The 15700-nt window shown below is 41.5% G+C and overlaps 1 protein-coding gene across 5 annotated transcripts in view; it reads left to right on the plus strand.

Annotated features, from left to right (window-relative positions):
• MEST (mesoderm specific transcript) overlaps positions 1–15700 on the plus strand; it is a gene marked incomplete at its 3' end in the record, with an annotated part of 62988 nt that overhangs the window by 30983 nt on the left and 16305 nt on the right. For 2 of the 5 annotated variants that reach the window (XM_079931408.1, XM_079931407.1), the window contains one exon: positions 6179–6209. In XM_079931408.1, the coding sequence (XP_079787534.1) occupies positions 6205–6209 (5 nt within the window). In that variant the 5' untranslated portion in view covers positions 6179–6204. Of the gene's footprint in view, positions 1–6178; positions 6210–9611; positions 9858–14019; positions 14100–15700 lie in introns of those variants that run through there. The other 3 variants (XM_079931406.1, XM_079931404.1, XM_079931409.1) reach the window with 2 other exon arrangements.

Here is a 15700-nt window from a genome sequence, read left to right on the forward strand (position 1 = left end):
GTTCCTATTTCAGTATCAAAACCCTTAGCCACTTTGAAGAGGGTGTCCAGACCTACTTTGACCAAGTCTTAACCCCCAAATCTCCTGGCCATGGTTGCCCAATCCATTTCCCCTCAATCATTGCCTTGCCTTGAAACTAGCTAATTATTACCTCTGAATTTTATGCTAAATAGCTCTGGACTTCTCCCTCTTAAATCTGCCATCTCAAATTATTATCATGGGCACCAAGAAGGAAGCTCCCTGGATTTATTTTTATTATTATTTCTCTATCAATAGCTCTCTGAAAGCACATTTCAATAGTACATTCTGGAATAGAGGCTAGGAGATAGTCAAGTGTATCTCAGTTTCTGCTCTAACACATTTCTCTTTTTTCTTCTGTTAAATCTCTTGAGTGTCTGATCGCCCATCCAAACCCAGAAACAACTAAAATATCTTCCTTCTTCCTATCTTCATTATTCAAAGCAGTTAAATCTGTATTTATCCTTTTAAGTACATTTGTTTCATGCAGTATAGTCTGGTTTCTAAGATATCAACCATCCCAGGCAGTGCCTTTTTTCTTCTTTCTCCCTTAAGCCCCTGTTATTTTCCTGTTTGCCATTTCTAAGCTAAGACTGTCTCCAGGGCAACAGTCCTCTGCTCACCAGTGGGGCCTCAGCTCCTGACACACCCCCCTCAGCGAAGGCCCCTCCACTCTCTATGTGCAAATTGGATTTCCAGAACCTAATGCTCCAGGTGCAGGTTGATTGTTTTTTTCCTTTTTTTGGCCTTTGGGTTTATAATTATTTCATTTCTTCATCCACCTCAGTTCAAGAATCTATATTTCCAATTTAATTCTCTCATTCTGCTCCACCTCCCCTTGTTCCTTGCCCTCTAAAATTCACCATAATGGCCAAGACTTATTAAGATTTCGAGGGTCCCCACCCAGGAGAGACAGAAGCAGGAGTGTCCTTTGCTATCCTGTGGTCAGGTTGTAGATGTCCTGCTAATTGCCATGAGCTTGTCTTTCTCCCTGTCTTCTTTTTTTTTTTTTTCTGAGATATAATTAACATATAACATTATGCAATGTTTAAATTTAAGATGTATAAAGTGTAGGTTTGATACATTTAAATATTGCAATATGATGACTACAGTAGTGTTAGCTCATTCCTCTGTTTTTAAATAAAGTCCTCCTGGGGGTAATTTTCAGTCATCCCAGAGTGCATAAAAGGAAGGACCCATCCTGTCCTTCACTGCAGTATTCTCAGTTCCTCAGAATGCTGTGATCTGTGATAAAATTTTTCTTCTGCCTTGTGATGAAAAAAAAAAAAAAAAAGACCAGGTGCCAGCTAATGGTCCTTTTCTGGAGAAGGGCTATCATTTCCATTTTGTCCTTTTTACTTTTGTGGTGTTAAAATGTCCTTTAATTTTTATGACCCTTTGTGGATCTCCCATATCTTATTAAACCTGTGAACTCTAAACCTTCTGGGCTCCATCTCTCTTCTCCACCAATTCTGAGGCAAAAAGCTGCTCACCAGAGCTTGTTGTTCAGAGATGAACTTCCCCTGACCCCAGAAATGGATGTGCCTCTGCGAGAACACTAGATTCCTACTCCTCAAAGAGATGCTAATCCAGACCCTAAGCCAGGGCAGGATCCCATGCTTTCCACATGAGATGTTACCCAGGAATGCAGCTGCTCTTAGGATTTACGTGAGCAGCCCTGAGCCTCAGTCCCTTATGCATATACTAGCATTGGTTCTGCCAATCCCTCCAGATGTTAGCCCTGTCCTCAAAATCCCAAATCTTCCTGAATCCTTGCCTGGTTTCTTCTTCTGGCAAAGTGTCTGGACACTGTAAAAACCCCAAGAACATCCTTTATCCCCAGCCCTTATTCCTTAAAGAAATACTTCTCAAAATTTTCCACCAAACAATTTCTAATGGCAGAGGAACCTGAATTCACATGAAGGAGAGAGTGAGAGGCAGCCTGAAGGGGTTATTGCAAGCAAGGAATTTGTATTTTATCTTAAAAATCACATGCAATTTTTGCATTCTACTTCATAATTCATTCTTATTTGTGTTAATATAAAAGTATTTAAAATTATTTACCGTCAAGCACAAGTGGCCTGACACTTCAGAAGTGCAGTATCGTTATCCGGCAGCTTGATTCCAGGTAGCACATGGAAGCAACACCACGATCGTTTCAGCCATCCCCCTATCCCAGAATGGCCACATGGTGTGTCACATGGCCACCCTTGGCTTTACTTGGAAGTCCTTTTTTTCATCTCTAGTCAACCACCTATGTCGTTTCCCTCAAGGGATTACACAAATCTTCTCCAAGCCCTATCTTACCTCTACTCCATTCTACAAATTACCCTCTGTTTTGGCAAGGAAAGGGTTCCCCTTGGATGGCATCTTCCTTAACTCCTCCCTAATCCATCAGAGAAGGCTGATATGTGGGTCATGTAGTCAGCTTGGGCTGCTATAACAATTACCATAGAACGGATGACTTACACAATGAAGGTTTATTTCTTACAGTTCTGGAGGCTGGGAAGTTCAAGATCAAGGTGCTGGCAGATTCAGCGTCCTGTGAGGGCCTGCTTCTTGGCTTATAGATGGCCACCTCCTCACTGTATCCTCACATGGTGGAGAGAGAGTGTTCTAGTCTCTTTCTCTTCTTAGAAGGAAATTAATTCCATCATGGAGGCTCCACCCTCATAACCTCATCTAAACCTAGCTACCTCTCAAAGACTCTACCTCCTAATATCATCATATGGGGGGTTAGGGTTTCAACATATGAATTCTGGGGGGACACACACATTCAGTTCATAACAGTGGGCTTTATGCTATGCTCTGTTAGAAAAGCACCAGAAGATATTTCCTTGGGCTCTGTTATTACAAAGATTAAAAGCAAAATAACTTTTTCCTTAATTCTAAAAGCAGTATATTGTAATAGTCATCTGCTGTTTATGCCTGCTAAGCTGCCTTTATTCTGATATCAGACCCTCTTTTTTTTTTTTTCTCTCCTTTTGGGAACCACTCTTCAGTATGGGGCTGAGACCACCCTGCCCTTGCTCAGCTCCATGCATGGTCCTGTTACCCATGCCTTGCCATCAGGGTGCCAGGGCTCAGGGAAGGAAATGTGTCCCAGCTGCATCTTTAAGAGTTGGCTCAGGACTTTTCCTGGTGTGACTTTTCCTCTGGGGTTGCTAAGCTATTAGGCTGCTGTGTCATCCTCACAGTGAGAGAGACAGTCTGAGAATGAAGCCAATGCAGGGGAAGGAAGAACCAATAGATGAGGAAAGCTTCATTCTCAAAAACTTCAGTGGAGCACCTAGATCCAGCTATGTCTGAATCTACCCCCAGATGACACAATAAATAAATGAACTAGTGACACAATAAACCAATAAATTTTGCCTTTTCTTAAATTAGTTTATGTTTCTGTCACTAGCAATCATAAGAATCTTGACTAATATAGAAGTCTCTTTGGGAAAAGATAAAACATTATAGAGTATATAACAAAGTGAAATAGAAGTTGAAAGTCTTTTGTAATTTCTTCTCCATTGTTAAGAATTTAATGTACATTCTTCCAGACTTTTTCTAAACTTATACTAAATATTTTTACATCACCTTAAAAATCAGCTTTACTGAAGTATAATTCACATACAATAAAATTTAATAAGTTTAAGTATACAGTTGACCCTTGAAAAACATGGGTTTGAACTGCATGGGTCCACTTATATGCAAATTTTTTCCACTAAATTTGTACTACAGTACTACATGATCTGGGGTTGGTTGAATCAAGGATGTGGAGGGCTGGCTGTAAATTATGCTTGGACTTTTTTTTTTTTTTTTTGCGGTACGCGGGCCTCTCACTGTTGTGGCCTCTCCCGTTGCGGAGCACAGGCTCAGCGGCCATGGCTCACGGGCCCAGCCGCTCTGCAGCATGTGGGATCTTCCCGGATCGGGGCATGAACCCATGTCCCCTGCATCGGCAGGCGGATTCTCAACCACTGCGCCACCAGGGAAGCTCCTATGCTTGGACTTTTAACTGAGTAGAGGATCAGTGCCTCTAACTCCCATGTTGTTCAAGAGTTAACCGTATATTGTATATATTAGCCATTTCACCACATTCATAATCATGATATAGAGAATGTCTCCACCACCCCCAAAAGTTTGGGGGTTTTATGTAAATGAAATCATATAGTTTGTAGTCTTTTTTGTCTGGCTTCTTTCACTTAGAATGCTTTAAGAAACACCCACATTGCTGCATGTATCAATAATTTGTTTCCTTTTATTGCCGAGTATCATTCAATTGAGTGGATATTGTATAATTTATCCATTTACAAGTTGAAGGGTTTTTCTAGATTTGACTGTTATAAATAAAATTGCTCTGAACATTCAACAAGTCTTTATGTGAGCATACATTTTCATTTCTCTTGGGTAATACCCAGTATCAGAGTAATTGAATCCATATAGTAAGTATGCTTTATAAGAAACAGCCTGTTTTCCAAAGAGGTTATATAATTTCATATTCTCATCAGCAATGTATGAGAGTTTCAATTGTTCCACATCCTTGTCAACACTTGGATTGTTAGTCTTTTTAATTTTAGTCACTTTACTGGGTCTGAAGTAGAATTGCACTGTGATTTTAGTTTACATTTCACTAATGATGAATGATGTTAAGCATTTTTTAATGTGCTTATTTGCCATTCATATGTCTTCTCTGGTGAAGTGTCTGTTGGCATCTTTTGCTCATTTAAAAATTGGGCTGTTTGTCTTCTTACTGAGTTGCAGGATTCTTATATATGTTGTATACAAGTCCTTTATAAGTTATATGTATTGTGAATGCTTTCAGTGTGTCACTTTCCTTTTCATTTTTATCACAATGTCTTTTGAGAACAAAAGGTTTTAATTTTGATGAAGTCCAATTTATCATTTTTCCTGTTAGGTTTTATATTTTTATGTCCTAGTTGAGAAATATTTGCCTAACCAAAGCCCACTAAGACTTTCCTCTCATGTTTTCTTCTAGAACTATTATGGTTATAGTTCTCATAATGTTTAGATCTGTAATCCATTTTGAATACATTTTTTATGTAGGCTATAATTTATTTTGAATTCAATTTTGTAAATGGAGTGAGGTAAGATTCCAGGTTCACCCCCCCATTTGTGTGTATGTATATATGTGTGTGCTGCCTATGGATATCCACTTGTTCTGGTATTATTTTCTGAAAATATTATCTTTTCACTACTGAATTGCCTTGGCACCTTTGTTGAAAATCAAATTACCATGCATATGTGGGTCTGTTTATGGACTCTCTATTCTGTTACATTGCTCTACATGTCTGTTTTTACAATTACATCACCTTGTCTTGATTACTATAGTTTTATAGTAAGTCTTGAAATAAGGTAGTGTAAGTCCTCTAACTTTGTTCTCTATTTTAAAAACCATTTTGGCTATTCTACGCTTTTTGCATTTCCACATAAACTTTACAATCAGCTGTTACTTTCTACAAAAAAGTCTGCTTGGGGCTTCCCTGGTGGCACAGTGGTTGAGGGTCCGCCTGCCGATTCAGGGGACACGGGTTCGTGCCCCGGTCCAGGATGATCCCACATGCTGCGGAGTGGCTGGGTCCGTGAGCCATGGCCGCTGGGCCTGTGCGTCCTGAGCCTGTGCTCCGCAGCGGGAGGGGCCGCAGCGGTGAGAGGCCCGCGTACCACCAAAAAAAAAAAAAAAAAGTCTGCTTGGCTTTTTTTTGTGATTGTGTCAAATCTGTAGCTCAGTTTGGAGAGAATTGCTATTTTAACAATATTGAGCCTTCTAACCCATGAACATGATATAACTTCACTTATTTAGATCTTCCTTAATTTTTCTCAGTGATGTTTTCAGTGTACAAATCTTGTAATGTTTTATTTAATTTATCCCCAAGTAGTTCATAATTTTGGATGTTACTGTAAATGGTATTTAAAAATTCATTTTATAATTGTTCATTGCTAGTAAATAGACACACAGTTGATTTTGTATATTAACCTTGTATTCTATAATCTTACTAAACTCACTTCGTGGTTCTGGTAACTTTTCTGTAGATTCTTTAGGATTTTCAACATATGCAATCATGTTGTATATAAATAGATTTTGTTTTACTTATTCTTTTTCAATATGTATGACTTTTATTTCTTTTTCTTGCATTATTCCACTGTCTAGGGCCTCCAGGACAATGCTGAACAGAAATGTGGTAAGTAGAAATCCTTGCATTGTTCCCTATATTAGGAAGGAAGGCATTAGGAATAATGTCAGCTGTAGGTTTTTCATAGATGTCCTTAATTGTGTTGAGGAAGTTTCGTTATTCCTAATTTGCCAAGAATTTTCATTAAAAATGGATTTGACTTTTGTCAAATGCTTTTTGCATCTATTGAGATGATTTTTCTTTTTTAGTTTGTTAATGTGGTGAATTACACTGATTGATTTTTGAATACTGAAACAATTTTACATTCCTTGGATAAGCCCCATTTAGTCATGATGTGTCATTCAATTTATATGTTGCTAGATTTAATTTGCAAAACATTTGTTAAGGATTTCTGCATCTATGTTCATGAGGATATTGGTCTGTTTTCTCTTCTTGTAATGACTTTGTCTGGTTTCGGGAACAGAATAATGCTGGCCTTATAAAATGATTTGGGAAGTGTCCCTTCCTCTTTTATTTCTAGAAGACTGTGTGGAATTGGGATTATTCCTTCCTGAAATGTTTGGTGGCATTCACCAGTGAAGTCACCTATGCCTGGAGTTTTCTTTGTGAGGAGGTTTTTAACCATGAGTCCGATTTATTTGGTAGCTATAGGGATATTGTGTTCATTTCTTTCTTCTTGAATGATCTTTGGCAGTTTGTATTTTTTAAGGAATTTGTCTTTCATTGAAGTTGTTGAATTTATTGGCATAAAGTTGTCCATAATATTGCCTTTTCATCCTTTTAATGTCTGAGGATCTTTATTCTCTTCTCTTTTATTCCTGACACTGGTAAGTTTTGTCTTCTTTTCCCTGATTCATCTGACTTTTATTAATTTTATTGATCTTTTCAAAGAATTAGCTTTTATTTTCATTGATTTTTCTCTACTGTTTTTCTGTTTTCAGTTTCATCGATTCTGCTCTTTATTATTTCCTTTCTTCTACTTACTTGGGTTTACTTTGCTCTTCTTTTTACAGTTTCTTAAGGTGGAAGATTAGATTTCTCTTTTCTTTTCTTTTTTTTTTTTGCGGTACTCGGGCCTCTCACTGTTGTGGCCTCTCCCGTTGCGGAGCACAGGCTCCGGACGCGCAGGCTCAGCGGCCATGGCTCACGGGCCCAGCCGCTCCGCGGCACGTGGGATCTTCCTGGACTGGGGCATGAACCCGTGTCCCCTGCATCAGCAGGCAGACTCTCAGCCCCTGCGCCCCCAGGGAAGCCCCGAAGTTTAGATTTTTGATCTGAGACTGTTCTTCTTGTTAAATACCGTCAGCTCCCCTTATCTGTGGGATGGGCAGTTGGTTGAATGCAAGGATGACGAACGCAGGGATAAGGAGGGCCAGCTGTACTACAGCCATTTTATAAAAGGGACTTGAGCATCCTTGGATTTTTGTATGGGGGTGGTGGTTTTGGAACCAATTCCCCCACAGGTACCAAGGGATGATTGTATTCATTGCTATAAATTTCCTTCTTAGCACAGTTTTAGCTGTATCCCACACATTTTTTTTTTGCGGTACATGGGCCTCTCGCTACTGTGGCCTCTCCCGTTGAGGGGCACAGGCTCCGGGCGCGCAGGCTCAGTGGCCATGACTCACGGGCCCAGATGCTCCATGGCATGTGGGATCATCCTGGATCGGGTCACAAACCCGTGTCCCCTGCATCGGCAGGCAGACTCTCAACCACGGCGCCACCAGGGAAGCCCTCCCACAAATTTTGATGTATTGTGTTTTTATTTCCATTCAGTTCAAATTTTTAATAATTTCACTTGTGATTTGTATTGGACCCATGGATTATTTAGAAGTCTACTGTTTAATTTCTAAATACCTGAGGATTTCCATATATTTTTCTGTTATTGATTTATAATTTAATTCCATTGTGGTTAGAGAATATGTTCAAATGAATTCAGTCCTTTTGCATTTATTGAGACCTATCCAATATGATACAGAATATGATCTATCTTGAGTATGATCTACCTTGATGAATAGTCCATGTTCGGTTGAAAAGACTGGGTGTTCTACTTTTGTTGTGTGGAGTTTTCTTTAAATGATAATTAGTTGTAGTTGATTGATAGTATTGTTCAAGTGTTGTATATTCTGATTTACTGTTTCCTCTATAAATTTTTGAGAGAGGAATATAAAAACCCGTAGTTATAATTGTGGATTTGACTGTTTCTCCTCTAATTCCATCAGTTTTTGCTTAAGTTATTTTGAAGCTCTATTACCATATGCATACGCGTATAGGATTTTTTTTGATGAATTAATTCCTTTTTCACTGTGAAATCCTTCTTTATCCATGGTAATATTCCTTGTTCCAAAATCTTTTTTATAATATTATATGTCACTTCAGCTTTTTAAACTAATGTTTTCTTGGTATACATCTTTCCTTCCTTTTATCTTTTCAGTAATGACTTTATTGAGATACACTTTATGCAACATATAATTCACCTATTTAAAATTTACAGTGGTTTTTATTATACTCACAGAATTGTGTAACTATTACCACTATTAATTTTTAAAAATATATATATATTTATTTGTTTTTGGCTGCGTTGGGTCTTCGTTGCTGTGCACTGGCTTTCTCTAGTTGTGGCGAGTGCGGCCACTCTTTGTTGCAGTTCGGGGGCTTCTCATTGTGGTGGCTTCTCTTGTTGAGGAGCACGGGCTCTAGGCGCACAGGCTTCAGTAGTTGTGGCAGGTGGGCTCAGTAGTTGTAGCTCGCAGGCTCTAGAGTGTAGGCTCATTAGTTGTGGCGCATGGGCTTAGTTGCTCCACGCAGCATGTAGGATCTTCCCAGACCAGGGCTCGAACCTGTGTCCCCTGCATTGGCAGGTGGATTCTTAACCACTGCACCACCAGGGAAGTCCCACTATTAATTTTAGATGCACCACCTCCACCCACAAAATCCCTATACCTATTAGCATTCACTCTCCTTCCCCCTTCCTACCCCAGCCCTAGGCAACCACTAATCTACTTTTGGTCTCTATAGATTTGCCTATTCTGGAATTTTGTAGAAATGGAATCATATAATATGTGGTCTTTCGTGTCTGACTTCTTTTACTTAGCATAATGTTTTCAAGGTTCATCCATGGTGTATCATGTATCTAAACTTCAACCTTTTTGTTGCCAAATGATATTCCATTGTATGCATATACCACATTTTATGTATCCATCCATCAGCTGATGGTCATTTGGGATACTTGTGTGAACTTAGTGGATTTGCGCTGAAGCACCTGAATGTCTATGACAGGCATAATATTGTGGACAGAGATAATGGGAATGGGGGTAGAGTGAATCATAGACAGGACGTAATCCCTCCTATAGTTATAAAATCTCTGATTCCTCTCTCTCACTCTCTCTCCCTCAATGAACCAGCCCCTCAAAAAAGAGTAATTCATGGATTGGACTATATTCACGGCCCAATCTCCCCAATTTAGCACCATGATGCATTCCCCACTGTTCAGACTACAGAAGAAAAAGTCCCTGAAATACCAGCCTAAATTCAATGAAAACTTTCAAATGAATAATTTCATTCAACTGAAGAATTTCCAGCAGATGAAAGAGCATAGTATGGCATCCAGGACTCTCACACCAGCTGCTGTCTGTTAACTGCTGCCAAAAACAAGGGAATGTTTCATTTGGGAGTTTTCCTTGTTCTTATTTTAAGGTAAAGCTTTACTCTTATTTACAGACTATTAGGGTTTCTAATATTGTCTTGAAGTTAACTGTGGAAGGCACTGATCCTACAGGTAGACAAAGGGCAGGACAGTACTATCTGGTAGACTCGGTACAGGCACATCCAAGTTTGATTTCTGCTGTATATTTGGTGCTGAAGACTCCTGCTTTCTGTACAGCTGGTGCCAACACTGTGAAGGGAAAGAAATTAACTCACAGGCACAGGAGAATGAGACTCTCCAGGAGTGCTATGAGCAGAGCTGGGTTCCCACAGAGCACAACAGAGTCCTGCCCAGCTGCCCATGTGATAAACCACAGGCTGCGATTACTCATGACAGGAAAGAAAGAAGAAGAAAGAGAAGCCTGTACATTCCTTTAACTGCAGTGGCTGATAAGGAATTTTAAAAGAAGTTTCAAATCTGGGCTTCACAATTCATCCTTGCTCTTACTGGCTGGCTCAGCCTCCGCTTGCTCCTTATCTCGCCTGTAGCAGTAACTTCCAAATCAGTGTCTCATCTCTCAGGATCCTTATTTTCCTCTAGTCCTTGTTCTCTCCGACATGGAAAGACGTCAGTCCCCACTCTACCCTCCCTTAAGTCATAAATGTCATGTTTGCTTACAGATCAGAAGTGGAAAGTAAATACTAAAAGCATGCCTCCAGCTACCCCCACAAGTGCCTGCAGCTCTCCTCACTTGCATTTAGGGACCAGGCCAAGTAACAGCTGGGGGAACTGAAGGGTGTGAGACTAGAGAGTAAAGGGCCCTTTCTACGGGCATTCACATTTAAATTTAAAACAGAAAAGCGCAATAAACGAATCTCCCTGTAGACCAGATTTGCCCCTAAGCTGCCGCTTTGCCACATCTGGATGTTTCCAGGGATTTCTAATACATATGTAAATATATTAATATTGTAAATATCAACATATTTAGTTATATGATACATACAGATTTTTATACAAGTAGGATTATAATATACACACTCTTTTGAACCTTGCATTTTCGTGTACATTGAAAAGCTTTACACGTTAGGCAGCCTCATAACCAGCACCTTATAGATGGATATTTAGCTTGTTTTCAGTTAAAAAGATTCTTTTTCCAAATAATGCAGCATTGTTCATCCTTGGACACATGTCAGGGAGTATACACACAGAATAAATTTGGCAAAGTGGAATTGCCGGATCAATTTTAATAGCTATTGCCAAAATGCCCTCCAAAAAAGTTGTATCTATTCAATTCTACCAACAGTGTTCCTCTGTTTAACGTTTAACTTCGTTTCTGTATGTGTCTCATTAGTTATTCCCATCAGAATAGCTGGCCTCATTTCACTGGTCTGGAGTGAACTACCCACAGAAAGTTTCTTTACTCTGTTTGTTGAAGAACAGGAGGAACATAAATATGTTTTGCCTACATGTAAAGTTAATGGCCTGTGGTAAAGAATGTAGACTTTTAAGCAGCCTTCCATGTCGTTTGGCTTGGGAAACACTGAGTTAGTGTGCTAGACACCTGGCATGGGTTTGGAGGAAAAAGGTGGGCCTTCTTGGGCAGTGCCTGCCAAGTTGGATGATGGCCTCTGCCCTTCCCTCCTGATCAAGGCACACATCACTAAGTCTGTGCCCATCTGTTTCTCCTCTGCTAGGGAGGGGCTGGAGCCTGGGAGATGGGAATGTGTTTTCCCCTTCTGGAGTCCTGATTATCCCAGCTGGACTTCTGGGTGGGGCCGGAACTTCCCTTGAGTACTTGGTCACCCCTTCATAAGCTTCAGTCACTTATTCTCCCCTCCTCCATACTTTCATGTCATCTGGGTAAAAGTCTTGCTCTTTTGCCCAGTGGCTAAGGTCCCATTGCTGGGCCAGAAGCAAAAGAATGCTTGGAATAGTAAGGAAACTTTAAACGTTAGAGTTTCTAAGAAACAGAGCTTTCAGAAGTAAAAGATCTGCCAACAAATAAAACGTTTCTGCAGAAGTTAGGTGGTGTTGCTCTGGTTCCAGCAACTTACTCCTTTCTCAGTCATATGGCCTCTGGGTGCCATCTTGTTCCCTGCCCCTCTTCCTATTCCCTGGAAGATCCTCACCCCCGCCTCCTCTGGGAACTCCCAACAGACCTTTGTTCATAGCTGTATTATTCACTCATCAGCTTATGTGTTTGTCTTTACCACTGAATTGGGAGCTACTGAAGTTCTTAACAACAGCAACAGTAATAGCAATAGCAATGATATGGTGCTTTCTCTGTGCCAGAAACTCTTCTCTTTACACACATTAACTCGTTTAGACTCCATACGTCCCTCATGATATCTTGGTATCCCCATCTTTGGCAAGTTTTTGAACATTCTATGGTGACTCTTTCCATTTATCAATAGATCTCTCTTCTCCCACTTATCCAGAAGGAGATTTTTTAAAAAAAAATCTACTTATTAATGGTTTACAATACATCAGTCCCTTAGCAAAAAAATTCATAACATTCATATCATAAGAAAAAATTATACAGAATAATAGCAGGATTGTTTCCTTATTTAGCTTGACGTCAAGGCTATTTATTTGGCCTTCGATACCATTAGTTTAAAGTAGAACACTCTATTTCCATCTACTAGAGTAGAACAGCTGTGTGTTTTTCCTTTAAAAAATAAACTCTGTAATACTTTTCAAAGATGATCTGTGATTTTTCATATATCATTTAATTCTACAAACCTTTTTGATGAATAGATAGACATGAGTAGACATATCTGCGTTCAGATCCTGGCTCCACAACTTACCACCTCTGCATCCTTGGGCAAGCTCCTTCATCTTTCAAAGCCTCAGCTTTCTCATCCGTAAAATTAGGATAATAATAGTTCTTTTATAGCATTATCATCAGAATTAAATGATATAATGTACATAAGGAGTTTAGCACAGTGTCTGGCACATAGTGATCAACAAGGGACAGAGATAGCACAGAGGGAGTGATATTTCTGTAGGAAGGCTTCAGGGAAGGCTTTCAAGAGCATGTGACAACTAAGGTGAATTTTGAGTAATGAAGTTTTTAGGTAGCCTAAGTGGGGACGAATGTATTTGGCAGGGGAAAGATGTGTAAAGGCATGGAGAATGGAAACCACACAGTGTTTTGGGAGGAACTACAATTAGCAACATTAAGTCAGATTATGAAGTTTGGGAGAGGTGCAGGTGGTAAGAGAAGATTCTAGAGGAAGGGAAGGTCCAGATTTGGAAGTGTTTTGCATGACCAGTTAAAGAGCTTGAATTTAGCATTGGGAATAGGAGTTAGTACAGTTTGAAGACAGAAAGAGATGCGATTTGATTTGCATTTTAGAAAAATCACTTTGGGCAGGTGTGTGAATGATGAATTAGAAAGGTGTGATCATGGAGACCTGGAAACCAATTAGGAGGCAGTAGTCCAAGTGAGAGATAATGAGGCCTGAACAAGGGGAAACTGTTGGGAATGGAGGGAAGCAAGATGAATCCAAGATACTTGGGAAGTAAGATGAAGAGCAGGGGGAAGGAGAGAACTTGCTGGGATTTGTACCCAAGGCTGCTTGGCTTTTTAGCTTCATTCCATTACGCCACAGGTATTGGTAATTGAGTGTAGTAGACTGGAGTGGCTAATGATGCCATTAACCACAACAGAGAATAAAGAAAGTAGCACACGTTCTGGGGAAGGGGGGTGGTTAGTTTGTAGTGGAGGAAGGGTAATGAATTTAACTTAGTCCTTGTGGAGTATAAGACGTGTGTAGGCCATTCATGTGAAGAGGAACAGAAGGCAGTCAAATATATGGATCTAGAGTTTGGAGTAGAGGGAAGGGCTGGAGATATAGATTTGGGAGTCTTTAGGGTAACTATGAAGTTAGGGAAATGGTTGAGATATGGAAGCCTCGCCAAAGATCTCGACATAGTTAATAACTATCTTTGGCCTTCAGTTTTACCATGTAAATGTACTCAGACTGGGCCCTATAAAAGTTTATTCGTTTATTCAGCCTCTTATTCAATGCACAGCCTGCCGTTTCATACCCTTCGCAATAGGTGGCGCTGACGCCCGGCAGGGAGAAGGCGGCAGCATAGGTTGGGCTCGGGGGCGATGGGCCGGTGCGCGGAGGTGGCGACGCTCTAGCCCAGAACCGGGTATTCGGTGGCTTGGCTGGGTCTTCCCTGGGACTGGGGTCAGGCGGCGAAGCTCTGGCCGCGGGAAGCGCATGCGCAACCGGGTCCCCAAACATGGAGTCTTGTAGCCCAGGTCTTACCTGAATCAGGTAGGAAACAGGCGGGGAAGGAGTGACCCTCCACCTTAAGCCTCCTAGCCCAGCGGATGACTGGGCATGGGCACACTCGGGGTATGTGGCTAGTGTGCGTGGACTACACCAATCCTGGGGCCAAGCTTTGAGTGATAGTGGCCCGGGAGGCCGTGAGGACCGGCTGGGGCGTGCCGGATTACGCGGAGGTTGGTGGGTGGCCGCACGAGGTGTGCGCTTCACTCGAGGGCCACGCGGGCGAGGTGCTCGGTCATCGTCTCCTAGAACCTCGCGGTCGGACGAGAACACAGAAGTCCCCTAACCCTCGCCCGAGGCTTGACTCCCCACAGAGCGTTTAGTCAGTCAGTCGGCTTGACCATCCCTCCAGGAAATCGGGTCTCGAGTTCCCGGGAGGCTGCGCCTTCCCGCTTCGGGACCTCATTGGTGGTTGGGAAGGTCGCAGCCACGCGGGCCTGGGCGAATGTTGGGGGCACGGGGACGCGGCCACCCGGCGCCGGTGGGGAGGGGGTGTAGTTTTCGCTGGGAGTTGGAGCAGCGAGTGCGGGGCTGTGCAGAGCGAGTGCTTAGTAACCGGCTGGGGACCAAGCGCTGCGGTAGTAGCGGGGGTGGGGGCCCTGGAGGGCACGGTGGGGGAGGACAGCTGAAGGTTTGCGGCGGTGATAGCAATCGAGGAAAAGCAAAACACCTGCTTCTGGGTTGACTCATCCAGGCTGGGGGGATAATTTAATGTGGAATGTAGTTTAAAAAAAAAATGAATTGTGTGCCGTAGCCCTTTCTTCCCCAGGCAGCTAGGAAATTGCTTGTCCGTCCGAAAGAAAGCTGTTTTCCTTAGAGGACTGTGATGAACATCAGATGAGATAATATACATGAAAGGGTAAAGAGCTATAAAAATGCAAGATATGATTTTATTTCAAATCCTTCAACCTATTTATGTGTGAGTGTATAAGATGTATTCCAGGTGTGGAACAGCAGAATAGTACCAGACTTGGGATTATGGGATGTGCCCAGTAATGCAAAGGGTGTGTAAAGATACTTTAGGGGTGCTCAGTAATACTGTAATCTCTAGAAACAGTCTCTTAGGTTTATCTTATCTGGTTAATGGGTTATCCAGCTCCCTTGCTTCTCTCCTCTCCCACTTATCTTTTGAACTTTTTTCAGCCAAAGATTTTTACCCAAAAACGAGCCTGAAGAGGAAGGAAGACACCAGTCGCCTTTTGGATATATGGGTTAAATTTGATTGAGAGGGAGGTTGATGTGATTGTATGCATAATTTCTTCAATTTGTCTTGCCCTCAGCATGAAATATCATGTTGTACAAAGAGCTCTGGGTTGAGGGACACCCAGGAAAGATCTTGTTGTGGATCTGACCTTTCAGGGAGGGGTCACCCTGGCCAAGTTCCAGTGCCTCTCTGAGCCTTAGTTTCTGTCAGATGGGAAAAGACCTTAAAGGTCATTCATGCATTTATCCAGACCTTGCATACCTGCCGCAGGGCTACCCAACCCCTAGAGACAGCGAACTTGTCACGTCCCCAAATGGCTGAGCTACCCAGTCTCTAGACAACCCTGTTGGAAAATTCTTTATGTTGAATTGACATCTGTTTC

Source organism: Stenella coeruleoalba (assembly GCF_951394435.1).
Source record: "Stenella coeruleoalba genome assembly, chromosome: 9".
Classification (NCBI taxonomy): Eukaryota; Metazoa; Chordata; class Mammalia; order Artiodactyla; family Delphinidae; genus Stenella; species Stenella coeruleoalba.